This window comes from Lethenteron reissneri, chromosome 9, assembly GCF_015708825.2.
Source record: "Lethenteron reissneri isolate LAM-NWPU_2019-01 chromosome 9, ASM1570882v1, whole genome shotgun sequence".
Classification (NCBI taxonomy): domain Eukaryota; kingdom Metazoa; phylum Chordata; class Hyperoartia; order Petromyzontiformes; family Petromyzontidae; genus Lethenteron; species Lethenteron reissneri.
The window spans coordinates 11,628,048-11,650,676 of record NC_083787.1 but is presented as its reverse complement, the minus strand read 5'-3'; the positions used below and the strand labels follow the sequence as shown (position 1 = coordinate 11,650,676).

General features: G+C 55.2%; 1 protein-coding gene across 1 annotated transcript in view; it reads left to right on the top strand.

Annotated features, from left to right (window-relative positions):
• The window catches only part of LOC133340280 (carbonic anhydrase 7-like), a 53,276-nt gene extending 33,700 nt beyond the window's left edge, over window positions 1-19,576 (top strand). Inside the window, exons 7-8 of the mRNA XM_061548380.1 lie at window positions 6,161-9,695; window positions 16,514-19,576. Coding sequence (XP_061404364.1) covers window positions 6,161-6,277 — 117 coding nt within the window. The 3' untranslated portion in view covers window positions 6,278-9,695; window positions 16,514-19,576. The remainder of the gene's footprint in view (window positions 1-6,160; window positions 9,696-16,513) is intronic.
• Window positions 19,577-22,629: the final 3,053 nt, after the last annotated feature.

The window sequence follows — 22,629 nt, the reverse complement described above, 5'->3', positions numbered from 1 at the left end:
GTCCTTTGGCGGCCAATTGTTCGCCGGTCTCTCGCCCGTCGGCCATCGGTCCGCCTGAAAATGCACGGCGTGACCTGCCAACGCTCGCCGCGAGGAGCGCTGGCCGCGATTTGTCGATCGACGGTGCCGAGGCCATCGCTGGGAGAGTTCCTTCATGAAATGTAGCCCGGCGATTTTGAACCGTGCGGCACGGTGGGGGTATGGGGTAGGGGGGGGTTTGGAAGCCGGGTCGTTGTCAGGTCCAGTTACGTCTGGGAGATTGGATCCCAGCGACAAGGAGAGGTCGTTCGGTGGAGCGAGTCGCGTCGAGGCGTTCCGAATGCCCTGGAGAAACCCAACCCGAGCCGACACCGCCGTGGGTGACCCACGTCCACAGGACAGGGCATTGCCAGAGTGGCGACGTGACGGTGTTACAAAGGGGGCATTCAGGACGGCAGCGCAATCTCCGTCGCAGAGGAATGGTGTCCATAACAGAGGGGTTTTTTGGGGGGTTAGATCGCGTAAATATATAAATGTGTCGTTAAACCCGCCACCACCCGACACAGCCAACTAGTGAGGGTTGTCACGTAAACAGAACGTAGCTAATTCGTCACTAGTACAGCACACCTGTGGTGTTTTTTGATTGTCCGTGAGTGGAACTCGCATGTCGGTTACTACTTGTTCTAAGTGGGGTCATAAACGACAGTGAATTGTCCAACACCAAGCCGAGACTCTTTAGTCGTGTTTACGAATCGGGGTGCCATCCCAATGACAGCTGAAGGACGCTGCCCGTGAGCCTCGGGTTCCTGGCCAACCAGAAAATGTTCAGATTTTTGTTTTGGTGCGGATTGAGCTTCAGCCAAGTTGTCAGACGTCCAACTGCTGCTGCTGCTGCGTTGGCAGTGGGTGCACGAGTGCCACTAACAATAACAACTCTTCAAAGCACTCGTCAACAGCACGGTGGTGGGCCTTAAAAGGAAGAAATACTGAGTGCTTAAAAAAATGTTTAACGCCTATATGGAACTATCGTTTTTAATGCAAAAAGAACGGATAATACACCGTAACATGATAACAAATGTCATGTTAATAGCTTCAAAAAGTCAGACTCCACTTGTTCGCCATCATCGTCAACACGTGCCTGGAATCTTCTCCGGGCGGTCTCCAGAGCCCGGAGGCACATTTCTTGTGGCGTTGTTGCAAATTATCCGGAAGTGTTAACATGTTTTTGAAGCATCCTGTATTTAATAGGTGACGTGTTGGGCAGTGGCCCCCTTCTTAAAGTCGCATAGAGAGGGGGGCCGGAGAAGTCGAATTCACTCGACCTCTCTGGCCTCTTCCGCGCGCTGCGTTGAAGGGCTGTTGCCCAAAACGTCGCCTATTGTACACTTTTTTTACGTTTGAGACGGCGGATGGCATTCCACCTCGTCGGAGGCAACCGGTGTCACCATCAGCCGCACGGGAACGTCAAACAGCAGGCCGATGCTGCGCCGCATCTCGTTCAGAACGTGGAGGATTTAACGACGCAAGCCACAGTCGTGCAATTGTGGCCTTGCAACCCGAACTATGGGACCATATAGCAAACTCGTAGAGATACATAGGGACTCATAGAGATACACAGTGACCTGTATAGATACTTAGAGACTCATAGAGATACGTAGCATTACGTAGCGACTCATAGAGACGACTATAGACGCACGAAGATACATTAAAGACAAGCCACATTAGTGCGACTGCAGCTATGCAAACCAAACAACCTATGGGCCGCACGGTAACTCAACTGCGGTCTGCGCTCCTTGAACAGAGGAGGAGGAACAGCGAAACGACACGAACTGTAACTGCTGAAATAAGAACAAGCTTGGCGCTTGATGTCAGTAAAACAGCAGGTGTCAAGATGTTCAAACACCCAATAGACACCTTTTGCAGGGAATCAAGTTTGAATTAACCACACACTGTACTTGAAAAAACTAACATGCTCTGATAATGCATTCATTGTCTTTGAAACTGTTTGGCCTACACCAGACACAGGCGTGTCTATGCCCTCGTCTCACCAGTGTCAGACCAGAGAATGCAAAAAGGTCAACAGGACAGAGGCAATGGAAGTGTCGAAGCATTCAAAACTCGGGTTGGGCAGTTATAGTCTATGGGACCTGTTTGCCAGTGTCAACAAATGTCCCGCAGACGTAACTGCTGAAGCCCTCTCGTCGTGGCGAGCAACGCGGTGGCTCGGAGATGTTACCTCCCTCGCCTGGTGCGAAGCAGCTCGTGGGTCCGATCCCGACCCTGACGCCTGCTGCTGTATATTTTGACTTTGCGTGTCTCTCTCCCCGTGGTCGCGTGGATTTTTCTCCAGGTCCTCCGGTTTTTGCAATCGACGTCACGTGTTCAGAGTTTTTGGCTGCTCGAAATGTCCACGTGATGATAAGCCACTAATTCGTCGAGCTATCATTTGTGACCAGGTGGCTTCTGAAAAAAAGAGCTCTTTGGCTCAATGGGCCTTACTTGGTTAAAATAAGAAAATATATATAGTGTAAACAATAAAGTAGTTTATAGCAGATCTCTACATTGCATAAATGTTGAACTTCTTTCGCACCATACGTAGCCAACTGTTCTCATCGGAACATTGACGCTTAGCCCCTGCACTTCCTGCCCCCGCCGCCGCCGCCACCACCACCGCCGTCACAACCACCACCACCACCACTGCCGCCACCACAACCATCACCACCGCCACCGCCGCCACCACCACTACCGCCACCACCACCACCACCGCCGCCACCGCCACCACCTTCACTGCCGCCACCACCTTCACTGCCGCCACCACCATCGCCACCGCCACCCACCACCACCGCCGTCACCACCACCACCGTCGTAACTACCACCGTCGTGCGCTTGGAGGCGACGTTGTTGACGACATTTGTCGAGCTGCTGTTTTTGTCGCCGCGTGCGTGCCACTCGCGCCTGTCCTAACGTCCGTGCTTTGCCCACGCGATGTCGTTCGGCGGTCACGACGAGGCTGGCCGCGAAAAAACCCCCACAAAAGTCCACCGCGTGGGCTTCCCGGCGAGCGAGCGAGCGAGCGGATCTCCTCCACCTTGCCCCATGCCCTTGGGGGGGGACGTCGCGTCCGATTACCATCAATCCACCGCTAATGGGGACGTCTGCCCTTTCTTCAGCGTTTGATTTAATCGCCGGTAATGATGTTCGTACCGTGATGGGTGAGTTTAATGGACGGTTTATTGCTTGAGTGCGGTCGGTATAATAATAATTAGTGATAATATTCGCGATGATTCCGGCCCGCGTTCCCACCACCGCCGCCGGGAAGCGTGCCAGTGGGGCCCGGCCTTCTCACGGGGAGCCCCAGCGATGGAAGCGCCAATGGCAAAGACAAAGATCCCCCGTATAGCCTCAACAGACTGTTGGGGCAACTGCTGCTCGCGAGCACCTAAGAAAGCCGGCATGGTGGTGGGGGCGGGGGGGGTCAATGTTGTGGCCAGCACCACACCCGGCCGCCTTTGTCTCCCGAGTGGCAATGTTTGTTTGACATGTAGCACCAGGGGGGGAGGCCCGGGACCAGATTTGAGACAATCGCCACTGGCGTTGGGCCGCGAGCGGCAGCCGAGCTCGGCGATCGCCGGGTTCGTAGCGCCGCTCCGCCGCACCACCACACCGCCGCACCACCACAGCGCCGCACCACCACAGCGCCGCACCACCACAGCGCCGCACCGCCACAGCGCCGCACCGCCACAGCGCCGCACCACCACAGCGCCGCACCACCACAGCGCCGCACCGCCACAGCGCCGCACCGCCACAGCACCGCAGCGCCGCCACGGCGATGGAAACCCCGCGGTCGTCGTGGGGGAGCCGCGTGGGTTCACCCTGCGAGCTGCTGGGGGGTGTAGGGTGTAGGGGGGATTGAACCAGCAACGATCAACTCGGCGGTCGTGGACGTCCTTGGGCCGCCCAGCTCGCTTAGTCGGCACCAGGGGTCGTGTTCCAATCCGTGGCGTGGGCATCGCGTGGCTCTGCTGGGGTCCCGCTGGCTGGGGAGTGCCCCAAGCGCCGGCACACGAAGAGGAAGGGGTCGATGTGGGGTGGGGGGGCACTGGCGAGGGGGGGGGGAGCGAATTAACCCCTTGCACCAGGGTCCGTGCCGACCCCGCGCGCTACGCGACAGTGGGAGACACGGCACGGGAGCTCTCTGCTGACTGTCACCAGCTCTCTCGGTCTCTCTCTCTGTCTATGTCTCTCTATCTATGTCTCTCTGTCTAGGTCTCTCTGGCTAGGTCAATCTATATTGGCGACGTTTCAGGTGATAGCCCTTCTTCATTGCAGGCTCTGTGTATCTCCCTCTGTGTGAGTGTCTCTCTCCTCTCTCTGTCTCTCCCTCTCTATGTATGTTGAACTTCTTTCGCACTGTACGTAGCCAACCTCTCTCTCTGTCTCTCTGCTCCCCCCCTATCTTCCTTTCGCCCTCCTCTCTCCCTCCCTTTCACTGTCCCTCTCTCTTCCTCTCTCTCTTTTTACGATCAGAGGAAACAAGAAGATGCTCGGTGTAGTCGGCACTTTGCTTCGTTCATCATTTTTTTTTTCAATGCTTTGCTTTATGTACGAAATATTTCATGCTCTGCTCCTTCTTCTTACCCCTTCCCTCTCTCTCTCTCTACCCCCTCTCTCTACCCCCCTCTCTTTCGTGTTGTGCGCGGTGCAATTAGCGCACACAGTGCGTGGATTTATAGCGTTTATTTTCATTTGTTTGCTGGTGACTTTGTGTATTTCATATCGAAATCGCCTCCAGTACTGTTGCTGCTGGCGGCAATAAAAGTTGTTTAAAAGTCAAAGTCTCTCCCCCCCCCCCCTCTCTCTAGGTCTCTCCCCCTCTTGTGAAACCCTGCGAGAGGCTCGCGGGGGTGGCCCTGGGTTTCGTAAGAGTCGGACTCGCGCGAGCGGCGCGCAATTAATTAAAGCGCTCGCTGGAGGCGACCTCTGATCCGCCGTGGGGGGGCAGCTGGGGGTGGGGGGTCGAGTGGGGGCAGCACGCCCAGGGGGCTGTTTCAGTCACCACCAAAGACAAAGATCCCTCGTATAGCCTTCTTCTGTTGGGGCAAGTGCTGTGCCATGGCCGCCTTTGTGTCCCCAGTGGCCATATTTTACACATCTCACCGGGCACTCATTTGAGGCTGAGTCGACCTAGGAGAGGCCCAGGATAGGCGCAAATAATCGTCACCGGTTTTGGTGGCCGTGAGCGGGAATCGAACTCGGGTCGCCGACTTCGTAGTGGGGTGCACTCACCGCTGCGCCACCGCTCCCTCCCACCGCCACCCACGACGTATGCGCCAAATGGCACAACCACCGCCACGAGCCACAACACCATCACTTCCGCCGCCACCAGCACCACGGGCCCACGCAGACCAATGACGCAACACACAACACCAACCACCGTGGTTGGTGTTGTGTGTTGCGTGTGGTTAGAGGCATTGCCGTTTGATTGACCAGCGTCAAATCTTGATTTAAAGCTTTCGTGACTGCATGAATTCATATTCTTTGGGTCTTTCTGTAAAATCACGTAGATAGGTTCAAATAAAATAACAAAAAGCTATGACGTTTCGATCGCAACACAAGCGGTCGTCACCAGGAAAAGGGGGTTAGCTTCTAAAGGCAAACTGCTTATAAAGGTTTTAAATGGGCGTAGCCCAAATGTCAGCAGCCAATGTTACATTTGGGCTCCGCCCATTTTAAACCTTTATCAACAGTTTGCCTTTAGAAGCTAACCCCCTTTCCTGATGACGACCGCTCAAAACGTCGCAGTTTTTTTTTCTTTGAACCTATCTATGTGACTTTACCGAAAGACCCAAATAATTTTACCAGCGTCGTTAGTGTCAGGGGTAGGATTCGGTTGAATAATGTGGCTACGGGGTAGAGCTCGGTTCTGGTTGACTAGCGTGGTTGGGGTTGGGTGTGGGTTACTGGTGTGGCTGGGTTAGAGCAACTTATACTGGATGAATCTGATGAGCTGTAAAGCTCTTTCTCAAAGATGTCCAGGCTTAGCACAGCGTCCGATCGCCTCGCGCTGTTGTTATGTGAGTTGCTGAGCGTGATGGGCGTGCTGTTGTTGTTGTTGCTGTTGTTGTTTGTGTGTTGTTGTTGCTGTTGTTGATCTGTCTCTGCATCTTTCTCCGCTCACCAGTTGTCGCGCTTCCGCGAGCTCAGCTTCTCCGGGGAGAACGAAAGGAGCCGACCCATGGTGGACAACTTCCGACCGCCGCAGCCACTGTGTGGCCGAGTCGTCACTGCCTACCCGTGATGACCTCGACCCTTGACTCTTGACCGCCACCTTTGACCTCTGACCGGACTTACCAGACTCCATTCCTCGTGACCCACCGCTACTGCCTCGTAGGTCAGTATCAAACTCCAGAAGCAGTCCCTCAGTTCACGTTTTTTTAATCCATTCCACGAAAACTACTGTTAACCCAAATAACCGTTCATTTAAGAGAGAGCCGGTCTCCACTGCCAGAACAGAGAACGTAATCATGTTAACAAAGCCAGTCGAGATCCGAACGCCTATTAATGGGCGTCCCTGATTGGCTGAGGGCATGGCTCAGCCCTGCTTACGAGTGCTCGGATTGGCCGAAATTGGCGCCCCGCGTGTATAACGTAAACGTGCCGTTCGCCAAAATGTTAACGTTCAGTCGAAACCGTGGGGGTCCTATGGGAGGCGAAACGCTAACCTAAAATCGTTAACCGATGTCACTGTTTACTGAGGGACTACCGTACAACCCATTATCTAACGGAGAGAGGGGGGGGGTCCCTTTCCTACACACATTTCCATCAGCATTGGTGGAAGCGAGCCTGACTGCTGGTGCCACATGCTGAATCTCACAAACCAGCCCAGAGTTTTCCTTGCATGAAACCAATGCCGATGGAATAATAATAATAATATAAATGATATGCACTCCCAGAAGGCTGCCGTGTGGCCAATGGGATGCGTAAAAAAAAATTACACTTTTTATTTGTTCATGTGGAAATGGGTAGGAGGCGAATTTGTCCACTTTATTATTTTTGTTGAGCAATCATCTGGCACGTGTAAGTAGCGTGTATGCGAGGAGTGGGGTGGACGGGGGACACTCGGTTAACACGGAGAGGGCCGACCGTGGTGGGCGGCGAGGACCGGAGTTCTGGACCAACGGCGACGCGACGCTGACCACGCAGCTTTTGCACTAAACGCAATGAAGGCGCCCCTGTGACGTGCGCGTCTCTTGAAGAGCAATATTCGTACGACTGATAAAAATTGTTAATGAATCACTACTGGGCGAAGTCTACACGTGATCACGTTATCAACTTATTATTAAGTTCAAATGCAAAACGAATTGACGTCATAGGCGATATTCGTTATTATTGTGACGCGCTGCTGCGACGTGTAGTTGTGACGCGTTGTCACGACGCCTCGCCGTGACGTGTCGTTGTTGACGCGTCGCCGTGACGCGTCACCGTGATGCTTCGTTGTGATGCGTTTGTATCGACTGCAATGAAATGCAAGGGGGGATGATCGTGAATCGAGGGAACATGCAAGGACGCGGTTCCCTTCTGTTGTTCCACTCGCACCCCCCCCCCACCCCCCCCAAAATATCCACATTCAGTCCTAACGGAATCGCTCACTCGCTATGAGATTATAGGAAAACTTCGGACCATACTTTTAGATAACGGGGAGAGGGATTTGAGTTAATGACGTCGGTCTCAACGACGCCGACGTCCGGAAAGAACACTCCCCCCCCCATTCGAGACACAAACATCACCGCACCTCCCGGGTTCGAGATTCCTCCTCCTCGAAGCAACTGCTGGAACCGGACACTAAAAAGGCGCAAGCCGCGGGAGTGTGATCGTGGCCGTGCAATCCTCACGTCTGAGCCCGCGGGGTTCAACAAACCACTGCGGCTGCTGCGCTCCCGCAGCGGATGAGGAGGAGGAACACCCAAACGACACGAACTCCATGCTGACGCCCTCTTGTCGTGGCCAGCAGCAAGACCTCGACATTTGCCATCTTGTAACTCGTGAACATCTTGCTGCTGCTGCTGCTGACATTGTGCGCAAGAGTCGACGATTACAGGAGGGGTGAGGTGGAGGGGGGTTGGATGTGGGAGGCGAGCGATGTTTGGGTGTGATTTGTTTTTTTACAAAGGAGGTGTATCGCGACCAAATGAGCCCGGGGCGTGGGCCGATCTCGTCGGATCAGGGAACGCAAACAGGGTTTGACCCCTCAGCAGGGCAACGCGTCACTTTGTCAGGGTGGCCCCAACCCCGTGCCTGTCACGAACGGGGTGCCGCGGGAGGGCCGCGGGAGGGCCGTGGGCTGTGCGGGCAGCACTGGGGGGCAGTGCCCACGAGCCGCACCCACAGCTCGATGAATGAACCCCCCACGACCCGCACGGTTGTGCGGAGAGGACCCCTTATCCGGCAGGGGATTGGCGGCAAGGGCTGTGCGTGTATCCAAGTGCACGAGGGGTATTACTGGAATGCGATAGCTGAGTGCTTGCTGCTGCTGCTGTTGACGACACTGATGCTTGCGGTGCTGCTGTTCGTGTTGGTGGTAGTGGTGGTGATGGTGGAGAGCGGTGGCGCAGCGGTTAGCTCGCTGCGCTACGAGCCCGGCGACCCGAGTTCGATTCCCGCTCACGGTCCAACACCGGTGACGAATATCTGAACCGGTCCTGGGCCTCCTCTAGGTGGATTCGGCCTCAAATGAGTACCTGGTGCACTGTGTACGCATCACCACCGAGGAGACAAAGGTGGTCGGGCGTGGTGCTGCTCAGGCCTTCATAAGTGATCGCTGACAGCACTTCCCCCAACTTTGTCTTGTGGCTACACAGGGTATCTTTGTCTTTGCTAATGATGTTGCTGATGATCATTATGTCTGTTAATGTCGCTTCCGCTTGTATAACTGCCAATGCTAATATTGATGTTGCTGCTGATGCTGATGTTGGTGGTGCTACTGCTTCCGGTGACATTTGGAATTATCTGATAGATTCATAGTTTACCAAAGCTAGAGGCGTCTCGTGTTGCTACGGTCATGGCCGAATTTGCCCGGTGTCACGGGGACGCGCGGCCGTGCCGAGGGTCGAATGCAGTCTCCCCGCTCCGAGAAACTGAGATCAAGAGAGACGGAGGAGCGGTGGCGCAGCGGTTAGCGTACTTGTGCTATGAAACACGGCGACCCGTTCACCGACCTTAGATTGGATTCACGGTCACACGGCTACTGTCAGTGGCGAGTGGCATCTGAACTGGTCATCGAACAACCCCCACCCCACCTCCCTCCCATCCAGAATCAGAATCTGTATTCATACTGGAGGAATCCGATGAGCTATAAAGCTCTTGTTCATAGATGTCCAGTAGGGGCACGTCAGAACGTTACAACAACGAACAAAACAACAAACACGGCGGGAGTGCAAAGTGTAGGGCAGGTAAGCAAATCACTAAAAATAATCAACAAATAAAACTCAGCGATATCTTTTTAGCTTACCAGGCAAAGCCCACTGAACTATTAGCTTTTTTTCAGAAACGACCTGGCCACAAATGATAGCTCAACGAAGTGGCTTATCACGTGTGGAAATGTATAGCAGCCAAATAATCTAAACGAATGTTTCTAAATGTGGAGGGAAACCCCGGAGAACCTGGAGAAAAATCCACGCGATCACGGGGAGAGAGACACGCAGACTCCAAATATGCAGGTGTAGGGATGTTAGAGAGAGGGCCGTTATGTATGGCAGTCTATGGGAAAGAAACACAGTGGGCGGGGCTACGTGTGTGCACAGGGAGGTGCCCTCTGCGACGTCTGAGCCAGACACCCTGGGGGGGGCTGGTTTGGCGTTATGATCCCCCGGGGCCCCACCCCTCAGGGAGGGTTGGGTATAAAAGGGGACGTTATATGGGCTCGGGAGTTAGTTATGTTATAGTTAACTAAGAAGACGGAAGACATCTTAGATAGAGCCCTGGACTCCCTCGTTCGATGTCCTTGTCAGGGCCGAACAGGATCGAGCCAGCGGCGTGGTCCCGAAAGCCAGAGCCGGTGCTCTTCTAAGAGCTGGTCTGGGACTCCGGGTACCGGCCCGACTTACCAGTGTCGGGCCAAGTAGCCTCCCCTAGCCCAGTAGTGGAGGACTGTGAGGTAGGCTAGGACTTAGCCAGGAAGTGTATCCTTGAGCTAGTCGGGTGAGGGGGCCGATACCCCCTCCAGTACTGTATGTCACATACGAGTTGTGTTGAATAAATATCCGTGTGCCTCCACCTCGGCGTCAAGTGTCTTCACCGGTACTTCAACTGGTGTCAGAAGTAAAACTCGAACATGGACACGCGGAAGACAACGCGGGCCATAGTACCGCAAGAAGAAGATACGGCCGAGATCGAAACGCCCGGGACGGCTACACAAGCCACAGTGCAGCCGGAGCCTGATGTCTCCTCACCGGGGCATCCGAGTGAAGGAGGATCACAGTCAGACGCGTTGCGGCTGGCTCACGGGAGGCTGGCGGAGCTGTTATACGCCGCTGCCGCCACGCTGGAGTCCATCACGCGGCTGGGGGCCGGTGATTCAGCACGGGGCGAGACGGCCCAACGACCAGGGCACCTTCCCGCCATTTCGGAGCAGCCCGAGTTTGAATCTCCCGCCATCGACGCTGCAGCTGTTCGGGGCGTGGCCAGCCTAAACATCCACTCCGGCATCGCCGTCGCTGAAGCCACGACGTCATCACCACCGCGACAGGCGATTCCATCGGCCGCTCGTACCAACGCACAGCCAAGTGGAGGTGACATCCGCCCGCGGGAATCAACAACGACCGCTGCACTCCATCAGAGGCTGCCCCCGCTGAAAGAGTTCGTCGGCGCGGAGGGGGACTGGGCCGGGTTCCGCAGGCGATTCCTCGCCCATCAAGAGATGGCGAAGTGGACAGACGAGGAGGCTCTCTGCGCGCTGCCGGCGCTCCTCGACAGCGACGCGCTCGCAGCCCTCACATCGGCACCTAAAGAGAGGCGGGCGACGTTACCGATGGCGCTGCAGCTGCTGGGAGGGGTCTACGGACCATCGGCGGAATGCAGACAGGAGTTCTACGACCGCAAGCGGGGTGAAAAGGAGTCGCCCCTGGCGTACCGAACGAGCCTCCTGGCGATGGCCAAGTCGGCCTTCCCCTGTATGGATGACGACGGCATCGACGCTATGGTGACGGAGAAAATACTCCTCCTGGCTGACGACCTTGACATCGCTGTCGTCGCACAGGAGGACGCGGAAATGACATCGCTCCAGGCGGCGCGGCTCCTCCACGCAAACCTCCTGTCGCTCCGGCGGAAAGCCAGCAGGGCATCGGCGGGGCGTGCGGTGGCTGCAGCCACCCTTCCGACGGAGGAACTCTACGCCGTCGACCACCGATGGCAACAGGCGACGAGTGCACGGCCGGGCCAGGACGGGTCGGGCCGTTCCGACCATTCGTCACCTCCGACGCCGCTCCCACGGTGTTTTAACTGCGGCGTCCGGGGCCACGTCGCCTCGGGGTGCCGCTCTCCTCGTCAGCGCGGGACGACACCTCACCGGGACGACGGGCCTCATCCCAAGCTCCACCATCAAAAACCGGCGAGTCGCGGCACCCCACACGTTTGGCCCACACACACACCCGTCACGCACTCAAACACCGCGACGAGAGGGGGGCCGGTATCACGTACCATCGCACCATCACGCACCACTCCGGGTACCCATATCGAACCCGGCCAGTGGTCCGTGCTGGCCGATCGTGTGGTTGCCGCATCGTCGGGGTCGTCGGCCGTTGTGGGGTATATCGACGGGGTTGAAGTGCGCATCCTGGTCGATACGGGAGCATCGGCGACTATTATTTCGGAATTAATTTATAATATTCTCCCTGTCCGGAGTCGTCCCTTGATGCCAGTTAACATACCATTCTATGCGGCTAACGGGGGCTCACTTGGCATCATCGGACAAATTCGTGCCCAAATTTGTATCGGGGAAATAAAATTATCTGGGCCGATTTTTGTTTCTTCCTCGCTGGCGGTTCCGTGCCTGCTGGGGACAGACTTCCTGGCCAAAATGCCGATTGTAATTTTGATCGACCAGGGTTGCATAGAGCTTCCGTCGGGCAGACGCATGGCGTTTCTGCCATCACCGGTTGCGACGCGGACGGCGTTCGCGACGGTGCCGGCGTTCGTGGAGAGAACGGTACGCGTCCCTCCGGGGACGCAAATGTTGGTACCCTTGAAACTTCGGCGGCCCCTCGTTACGGGTGCTGGGGCACAAGGGGTACTGTTGGGACCGTCTAGGGCCGGGGTTAGTGGACCTGACTTACTTCCGGCCCAGACCAGTGAGAGGGAATGGTGAACCCTTCATCGCGGTCCTAAATGTGGGCTCGCGGACGGTGGTGGTCCCACAGGGGACCGTGCTTGCTCACGCAACGCCGGTGCCGTGTGTGGAACCCGCCGTAAATAGCGTCAACACTGTCCCTGCGTCGCAACCGCATTCGGACAGCGATGAAGGGTGGCTCGAGGCGCTTTGTGCGGGATCGACGGACCTGTCCGATTCAGAGCGTCAACAACTTAAAACACTACTGCGAGAATTTTCCGACGTTTTTAGTCGAAATAAATATGATTTGGGTTGCACTCACTTGCTGCGTCACCATATTGACACGGGTGACAGCGCGCCAATTCGCCAAAATCCGTTTCGGTTGAGTCCCGCCGAAAAGGACCATGTCAAATCGGCTGTTGATGACATGTTGGCCGCAGACATTATTTCTCCTTCCACCAGCCCTTGGGGAGCGCCGATCGTCTTGGTTAAAAAGCAGGACGGTTCGTTGCGGTTTTGCGTTGACTTCCGGCGTCTTAATAAAATTTCGGTTGCCGACGCATACCCGCTCCCTCGGATGGATGAATCGCTTGACGCCTTGGCGGGAGCGCGATTCTTTTCCACACTCGATTTACTTTCGGGATTCTGGCAGCTTCCTCTGGATGATGAGTCAAAGCCTAAAACTGCTTTTCGTACACCGCACGGCTTGTTTCAATTCAACCGGTTGCCGATGGGCTTACACTCAGCGCCGGCAACTTTCCAGCGTTTAATGGAATTGGTTTTGGCTGGACTGCAATGGGAGTCGTGCCTCATTTATTTGGATGACGTTATCGTCTTTGGTAAAACTTTTGATGAACATCTCCAGAGGTTGCGGGCGGTTTTCCTAAAGATGCGGGCTGCTAATTTGAAATTCAAGCCCCAAAAATGCCATTTGTTGCGTGATTCGGTGCGTTATTTGGGGCACATCGTGGGACGCTCAGGTATTGCTACCGATCCCGCCAAAACGCAGTGTGTCAGCTCCTGGCCGACTCCCACCTCGGTGGGAGAGGTCAGGAGTTTCATTGGGTTCGCGTCGTATTATCGACGGTTTGTTGCTGATTTTGCAACAATTGCTAAACCCCTGCACGCTTTAACATCTAAAGGGGTTCGGTTCCACTGGGGCCAAGAGGAGGAGGCTGCGTTCCGCTCCCTTCGGGACGCCCTGGTGAAAGCCCCTCCCTTGATTTACCCTGATTTTTCGAAGCCCTTTTTGCTCGACACCGATGCGAGCAACACGGGTATTGGGGGTGTGCTTTCCCAGGTGGTTGATGGCGTTGAACGGGTGGTCGCGTACGGTAGTCGGGTGTTGTCTCCTGCGGAGCAGAGATATTGTGTCACCCGTAGAGAACTGTTGGCAATTGTTTTTTTCATCCAACAATATCGCCCATATCTGTACGGTCGGCATTTCACCGTCCGCACAGATCATGCGGCACTACAGTATGCCCTGCGAGTTCAACAACCATCGGGACAGTTGTCTCGATGGTTGGAGGTTCTCCAGGATTTTGATTTTGAGACCACTTACCGTAAGGGCGTTCGCCATACCAACGCGGACGCTCTGTCACGCATGCCAACCACCTCGGAATGTGCATGCCTCCTGGGGTCGGGACGTTGCAGACCTTCAGGGGACGCATCGGTTCCGATCCTGGCAGCCACCGACGACGACGAACCACTGCCTGATAATTCGATTGAACAACAGGGAAGGGATTCCCTGTTGGGGTTGCCCGTCACTGAGTGGGGGCGCCTCCAAATGGAGGATACCTCCCTCCTCGGGTGGCGTCGTCGCGTCGGGGGTGCTGGGCGGGTGAAAGGTGATTCGGGTGCTTGGGAAATGGTACAGGGTCTGCTCATGCATTGGGACGGCAAATCACAGCGACATCGGCTGGTCGTCCCTTCTGAGTTGCGAGGCAAAGTGGTGTGGGCCGCGCATGAGCGCCTGTTACATCTGGGGACTCTAAAGACCCTTGCACTGATACAACTAGATTTTTTTTGGCCTGGTATGACAAAGGATGTTGGGGATCTTTTGAGTTCATGCCCGCGGTGTGCGCAACGGAAACCGCCGGCACGGGAGTCTAACCCGCCTTTGCAATCAATCAAGGTGTCCAGAATAAATGAGCTTGTCGCGCTGGACATCTTGGGCCCATTTCCCGCCACCCCCAGGGGCAATAGGTATTTGCTGACAGGAGTCGAGTATTTTACGCGCTGGCCCATGGCCTGGCCCCTTGCCAACCAGTCGGCAGCAGCCATCGTGGACGCCTTTGTTCAGGGATACGTCCTGGACAAAGGTGCTCCGGAACGGCTGCTGACCGACCAGGGTAAAAATTTTTCCAGCAAATTACTTAAACAAGTCTGTGACCTCTTAGGCACAAAGAAAATTCGGACCTCCCCGTATCACCCACAGACTGACGGAATGGTCGAGCGCCTGCATCGCACCATTTCGTCAATGATGGCACAGCAGGTCTCAGATTCACAGACTGATTGGGACCTGCATATTCAGGGGGTCTTGGCGGCATACCGGATGGCACCCCATGCAGCTACGGGATTTTCCCCCTTTTACCTTATGTACGGTCGCGAACCCGACCCGCCTGTTCGCGCCCAGCTGCAGATCCCCGACCCGCAAGGAAAAACTAAATTGGCTGACCACGTCAAATTTAATCTGGCTAAATTAACTGAGGCGCGGGATGCTGCGAGGTTGAACTCGGACCGCCGTCAAAAGGCGAACGAGCGCCTCAGGCTGGGTCGGGCGCATGTAATACAGTGGAAACCGGGGGACAGGGCATGGTTGCACTGTCCCCAAGTGCCCCTGGCTACCTCCCCTAAGCTGGCGCGGCCGTGGCGGGGCCCTGTGGAAGTGGTCGAGGTCTTGCGACCACAGTGCGTGCGCATTCGATGGGGCAAGCGGCGATGGTTCGTGCACCCCTCTCGGTTGAAACCCTTCGTCGCGGTACACAAACCCACTTCACGCATGCGTGGCCAGACGTGTGGGGGGTCGACCGACTCACTAGGTCCGTCTCCACCGCGCTCACCTAATGCCTTGCCGGCCGTGCCACCTCCAGGTGCATCGAGACTGACGGGCTCACGCCCGACCACCCCTTCTGGGGATACCAACAGTCACGCGGCATCAGAGGAGGTCTCACTCCGGGACGGACGATTACCACCTGACGGTCCGCCACCCGGGGTTTCCCCGTGTGAGGGGCCCGCCGCAAGGACACGCGCAAAAATGCGCAGACTGTTGTGAAACCGCAAGATGTGTATATATGTTGTGTTCATTGTGTGTTGTGTGGGGGGGTGTGTTCCCTGCCCATTGAATTTACATACGTTGTGCTCACCTGCTGTTGTATGTATGGTGGCTTCGCTGCAAATTGTACATAGCTTGTTCTTACGGAATTCGTATTTATTCAAGGGGGGGTGCGTCGGGTTGTTTTTTTTTCCTTCTTGCTGTTGCATTTTTTTTGTGTTCTTGTTACCGTTCTTGTTATTGTTGGTAATTAGTGAGGCACACGCGCGGTTACGGTAAAAATTCATTTTTATTGTCATTCTGTATGTTGGCAGCCGGGACGGCTGCGAGCTATGTAGGGGGGAGTGATGTAGGGATGTTAGAGAGAGGGCCGTTATGTATGGCAGTCTATGAGAAAGAAACACAGTGGGCGGGGCTACGTGTGTGCACAGGGAGGTGCCCTCTGCGACGTCCGAGCCAGACACCCTGGGGGGGGCTGGTTTGGCGTTATGATCCCCCGGGGCCCCACCCCTCAGGGAGGGTTGGGTATAAAAGGGGACGTTATATGGGCTCGGGAGTTAGTTATGTTATAGTTAACTAAGAAGACGGAAGACATCTTAGATAGAGCCCTGGACTCCCTCGTTCGATGTCCTTGTCAGGGCCGAACAGGATCGAGCCAGCGGCGTGGTCCCGAAAGCCAGAGCCGGTGCTCTTCTAAGAGCTGGTCTGGGACTCCGGGTACCGGCCCGACTTACCAGTGTCGGGCCAAGTAGCCTCCCCTAGCCCAGTAGTGGAGGACTGTGAGGTAGGCTAGGACTTAGCCAGGAAGTGTATCCTTGAGCTAGTCGGGTGAGGGGGCCGATACCCCCTCCAGTACTGTATGTCACATACGAGTTGTGTTGAATAAATATCCGTGTGCCTCCACCTCGGCGTCAAGTGTCTTCACCGGTACTTCACAGGCGTCAGGGTCGGGACCGAACCCACGAACCTCCTGCATACCAGGCGAGGCAGAAGATGGATTTTCGGTGGTGGATTATAATCCTTGTGTACCCGTCATGGGTTTTGACTTCTCTAATCCGCGCTAACCCGCGTGGTGAAGTATGGTCAAACGCCCACCGTGACCGACAGCGGCTCGTTGGAGCCTTAATCCAGCAGTGGAGTGACAAAAGGGCTATGACGTTTGCCCTCGTGGCGCTGGAGCCGCGCCAACTGAAATCAATTTGTGTTGAACTAACAACGAGCACGTCCTTTGGGTATGACCGCAAACCTACCCGCCCGTCGTTCCCTCCAGCCAGCCCGCCAGCCAGCAAACCTTTAAACAAATTAATATACTGCATTTACTGGCGAAGCGTGGCACTCAGATTGTAAATGTTGTGGCTTGGCTCTCCAACACACCGGTTAGTGCTGTACTAGCGACGAATTGGCCACGTTCTGTTTACGTGACAACCCTTACTAGTCAGCTGTGTCGGGTGGTGGCGGCTTTAACGACACATTCATATTGACGCGATCTAATCCAAAAAAAACTCTTGTGGATAATACACTGTAGTTATGATACATTGAGGCGGCCGGGGGTGCTGGTGGTGAGGAAACGTGGCGCAGTGGTTAGCACAATGCGCTGTAAACCTGGAGACATGGCTGAGTTTGAATCTCGGTCACGGCTACCATCAGTGGCGAGTGATATCTGACGCCGCCCCTCCCTGCACTCCCCTTCGGGCTGTTTGTGGTCAAACAGCCCGGGGTGAGTGTGGAGTTGTCGGGGGTGAGGGCCGTGCCCGCGGTGGGGCAGCTTTCATCCACCAGCGGATTGCCAAGGGGATGCAAATCCTAAATAGAGAGGAGGCGAGGAGAGGAGGATGGGGAGGAAGAGGAGGATGAGGAGGAGGAGGATAAGGAGATGAGGAGGAAGAGAATGAGGTGGATGAGGAGTATGATGATGAGGAAGAGAATGAGGTGGATTAGGAGTATGATGATGAGGAGGATGAGGAGGAGGCCGCACTGGGCTCACTCGGCCAATCCCGGAACGAGATGCCACCACGCGATCAAGGGTGGGCAGGACGGAGGGTGCGATATTTGTTTCGTATTTCGTACTCAGAAAAAATCAGTACCGTGCCCTCATTGTGTCTCTAAGAACATTTTTTTATAGAAAATGTTGAATAGATGACAAGCGAGCTTATAACGTTTTTCTTGATTCATTTATTTTCGTAGAAAGCTCCTTAGGCTTAAGAAAAATAATCTTCTGTAAACGTGATTGATTTTTGCTGTTTGCTCGAATTTACATTTTAAAAAACACATTTAAATCCAAAATCGCATAATTTTTAGACGTTGATTAAAAACGTTTCAACTTTCTCACCCCTTATCAATGGTAATGTGTAATTTTGAGAAATGAGTCTTTGCCTGCCGTTTAAATTTTTTGATAACTTGACTAATTAAATTCGTGCAGCCTCCTCGATGGCGCCCTTGCGCGTGCGAGCGGGATGGAGGGCGGTGGGTGGGCGGGTTCCTCTCGCCAAGAGCATCAACCCGAGCCTCCCTGCAGCTACTGATGCTGCAGCGGATGATGATGATGATGCGGATGATGACGATGATGATGACGACGATGATTGTGAACACGTGACCTGCTTTGTTCGCTCACACCACGTGCTCGAGCCCGCGTCGTTGCCGCCGTCGCTGTCTTAGCAGCGAAGGGGAACAAACGAAGGAAGGGAAATGTAATCGTGACCGTTCCGCCTGAAACGAATTGTGGGTGTCGCGTTAGAGCCAACGTGTTAAACTTAGAGGAGACGCTATGCCACGGTTCTGGTGAGAACTGCAGTGTGGAGCTCACTGATGGTGATAGCTCCTGATGAAGGCTGCACTGTTGAGGGTTCAGGGTGGAGCTCACTGATGAAAACTTCTGATGAAAGCTGCACTGTTGAGGGTTCAGGGTGGAGCTCACTGATGAAGACTTCTGATGAAGGCTGCACTGTTGAGGGTTCAGGGTGGAGCTCACTGATGAAGACTTCTGATGAAGGCTGCACTGTTGAGGGTTCAGAGTGGAGCTCACTGATGAAGACTTCTGATGAAGGCTGCACTGTTGATGGTTCAGGGTGGAGCTCACTGATGGTTAGAGCTCCTAATGAAGGCTGCACTGTTGAGGGTTCAGGGTGGAGCTCACTGATGAAGACTTCTGATGAAGGCTGCACTGTTGATGGTTCAGGGTGGAGCTCACTGATGGTTAGAGCTCCTAATGAAGGCTGCACTGTTGAGGGTTCAGGGTGGAGCTCACTGATGAAGACTTCTGATGAAGGCTGCACTGTTGATGGTTCAGGGTGGAGCTCACTGATGGTTAGAGCTCCTGATGAAGGCTGCACTGTTGAGGGTTCAGCGTGGAGCTCACTGATGGTGATAGCTCCTGATGAAGGCTGCACTGTTGAGGGTTCAGGGTGGAGCTCACTGATGGTTAGAGCTCCTGATGAAGGCTGCACTGTTGTGGATTCAGGGTGGAGCTCACTGATGGTGAGAGCTCCTGATGAAGGCTGCACTGTTGAGGGTTCAGGGTGGAGCTCACTGACAGTGAGAGCTCCTGATGAAGGCTGCAGGGTTCAGGGTGGAGCTCACTGATGGTGAGCTCCTGATGAAGGCTGCACTGTTGAGGGTTCAGGGTGCAGCTCACTGATGAGGACTCCTGATGAAGGCTACACCGTTGATGAAGGCTGCTGGGTGTCGGGTTGACAGCGGGGCTCGATGTCACCGCGGGGTTTAGGGTTGAGTGCGGAACCCCTTCCGGTGGAGGCTGCCGAGTTTGTGGATGAGTTGCGCTGCAGCTCCGCTGGTGGAGGACGTCTCGGTTTGCTGTGCCTCGGGGCTCCGCGCGTTCCTAGCACGGGGAGGGGAGCCGAATGTTCTTTGCAGGGTGTACGGCGGATCGGGGCGATCGCCCCGGGCCCCGCGGTTTGGGCGGCCCTCGCCTCTTAGTCTCGTGAATGTAACAGGCCGTGTTCGATCATGGACGTGTATCGTGAATAAAGCAAACGGGAACGCCACGCGCCTCGACCTGCTTCCTCGACACCAACAGTGTGACTGTAACAAAAAAGACTAAACTACGAAACTCTGTTTGTGTCTTACCAGGTGAGGCCCACTGAGGTTATATGGCCACAAATGATGGGTCAGCGACGCGGCGGCTTCCCGTGCGGACATTGATGGCAGCCAAATCTTCTAAGCGCGCGTTTCTAAACGAGGAGACAAACAATCCACACGAGTACGGGGAGAGAGACACCGCAAACTCCATAAAATAACAGCAGCAGGCGTCAGGGTCTGGATGGAACCCACGTCCTGCTGTATACCGGGCGAGGTAGTTAACATCTCCTAGCCACCGTCTTCACCCAGGGGTTGATTCGTGAAGGACAAACCACCACCGTCTCGTATTCGCGTTGCGTTGCGGCTCATGAAATTTAGATACAATTTTTTTTTTACCGAATTCTACAAAAAATGTAACTTCTTGTTACTAAGTTAGGGGCTTGCGTCACCAACCTCGTGATTAACGATTCGTTGTGTTCTGTTTGGGTCAGAACGCGGTGAGTAAAACGCGTGCCCTAAAGCCCCCTCCTCCACCCGACACGGCCAATCACATCGAGTCGTCTCACGTGAGCAATTGTCAAACGTGCCGATTGAACGCCGCTCTTGGGCCTCCCCTAGGTCTGCTCAGCCTTAAAGTGATTATCTGGTGGCGGTTTGTAAATAGCAGCAGTGGGGAGACAAAGGCGGCCGGGTGCGCTGCTGCCCCCCCCCCATCCAAACCCTTGCTGTACCCCCGTGGCAGCCTTCTAAGGTGCTACTCGCCTCCAGCACTTTCCCCTACAGCCTGATGTGGCTATACGGGGGATCTTTGTCTTTTGAATGTACAGAATGTGTCCGTTTGCGTAAACGAGTACCTGGTGCCGCGTGTAAAACATCCGCACTGGGGAGACAAAGGCGTGGTGCTTGTCCACACACCCCCACATCGTGGCGTCCTGCCGGGCGTGATAGGTGCTCGCTAACAGCACTTGCCCCGACGGTCTGTTAAAGGCTACCTAGGCGTGGGTGGTGGTGGGGGATCTTTGTCTTTGCTTCGGTGCGCACGTGATTCGAATTGAGTCGTCTCAAGCCATTTGACTCCGCGCGACTCAATGAGAGGCACCCCCCCCCCAACTCCCCGCAGCCCAAAATACCCCCCACCATCTCCCACCATCTCCCACCACCTCCCACCCCGCCTCTCCTCCCCTGCGAGCCCAGGGGACAACGCTCTCGTCCCAGGCAAGACCGCTGTAAACTGCTGTAGCAAACGGCGTGTTGGCGAGCGCCTATTAAGGCCGGAAACGAGTGGACGTCAGCTTCATAGAGAGCGCCATTCGCAACAGAATCCCAGTGGTGCAAAAAGGGAAAAATAACCCCATTCACGTTAAAACTAAGAGGAGATCGACCCCTTAAAAACGCAGACGGATACGCAAGAGGAGAATCAAAAATGTGGCTTTCAGACGAGAGCCCTTAAGACCTCCGCGGACAGAGCGTCCCGAACGCAGCGGGACGCGGCGTTCCACAAGCGAGTCGCCTGGCGACACGGCGCACCCTCGCCTCCCACCGAAGGCACGGGCTTGTCGTGGACACACGCAGGCGACTCCACGTATTCAGCCTACTCCTACTCCTCCTCCTACTCCTCCTCCTCGCTTACTGACGTCCCTCGCCGCACATCACGCACGCACGGCAGGTAGTTATTTATTTTAGGCTGAGTCGACCTAAGGGGAGGCACAGACAAGCGCGCGATGAAGGATGCGTGGGATCGAACTCGGGCCGATTCTAAACCACAAAGAAAAATATCCCCCCCGCCCCCGTATAGCCTGTGCAGACTGTCGGGGCAAGTGCTGTCAGCGAGAGTTTACACATCGCCACCAGGCACTCATTTGAGGCTGAGTCGACCTAGGGGAGGCCCAGGACCGATTCGGACAATCGTCACCGGTGGTGTTGGCCGCGAGCGGGGGGATCGAACCCGGGTGGCCGGGCTCGTAGCGTTGGGAATGAACTCTCCCATCGCCCGCGTCTCACGCTCGCTCTCTCTCTCTCTACATCTCTGCAGATGAGCTCAGTCGAATGGTGCGTTCATATTTTAGGGGGAGGCGGTGGGGGAGAGTTGAAGGTGGGGGAATGGGGGAGGGGGGGTAGTTGAGGTGGGGGGGGGGAACCCGACGAGACTTGGCAGGGGAGGAAATGTCATCTGCGCTAAGTAATTGTTGCGGGTGATGTTTACAGATTGGGGCGTCGCACGGAAATCGCCAAGCAGGTGAAGAAGCATCCATAAATTATGGGGACGCGAGGAGGAGCGAGAGGAGTGTGGAGAAGGGGGTGGCATGGATGGAGAGAGAACATCAGAGGGGAAGAGAGTGGAAGGATATGGGGGGCGGTGGGGGAGATAGACCACAGCGAGGCACCGATGAACAGAGGAGGGAGAGTGCGGGCAGGGATGCAGAGAGGAGAAAAAAAGAAAAGGCGAGCGGAGGAGGAGAGATAGTAGCAGAGAGAGAGAGAGCGAGAAATGGGAGCGTGAAAGGAAGACGAAAGGATGCGCATGGGGGAGAGGCGGAGAGAGGGGGGAGAGAGTGTCAGAGCGGGAGCAGAGGAGGGATGCAGATATCGAGGAGAGAGGGAAAGATGTAGTGAGAGATGGTGGAGTGAGAGATGGTGGAGTGAGAAATGGTGGAGTGGGATATGGTGGAGTGAGAGATGGTGGAGTGAGAGATGGTGGAGTGAGAGGTGTAGTGAGAGATGATGGAGTGAGAGATGGTGGAGTGAGAGATGGTGGAGTGGGATATGGTGGAGTGAGAGGTGTAGTGAGAGATGATGGAGTGAGAGATGGTGGAGTGAGAAATGGTGGAGTGGGAGATGGTGGAGTGAGAGATGGTGGAGTGAGAGATGATGGAGTGAGAGATGGTGGAGTGAGAAATGGTGGAGTGGGAGATGGTGGAGTGAGAAATGGTGGAGTGAGAGATGGTGGAGTGACAGATGGTGGAGTGAGAAATGGTGGAGTGAGAGATGGTGGAGTGAGAGATGGTGGAGTGAGAAATGG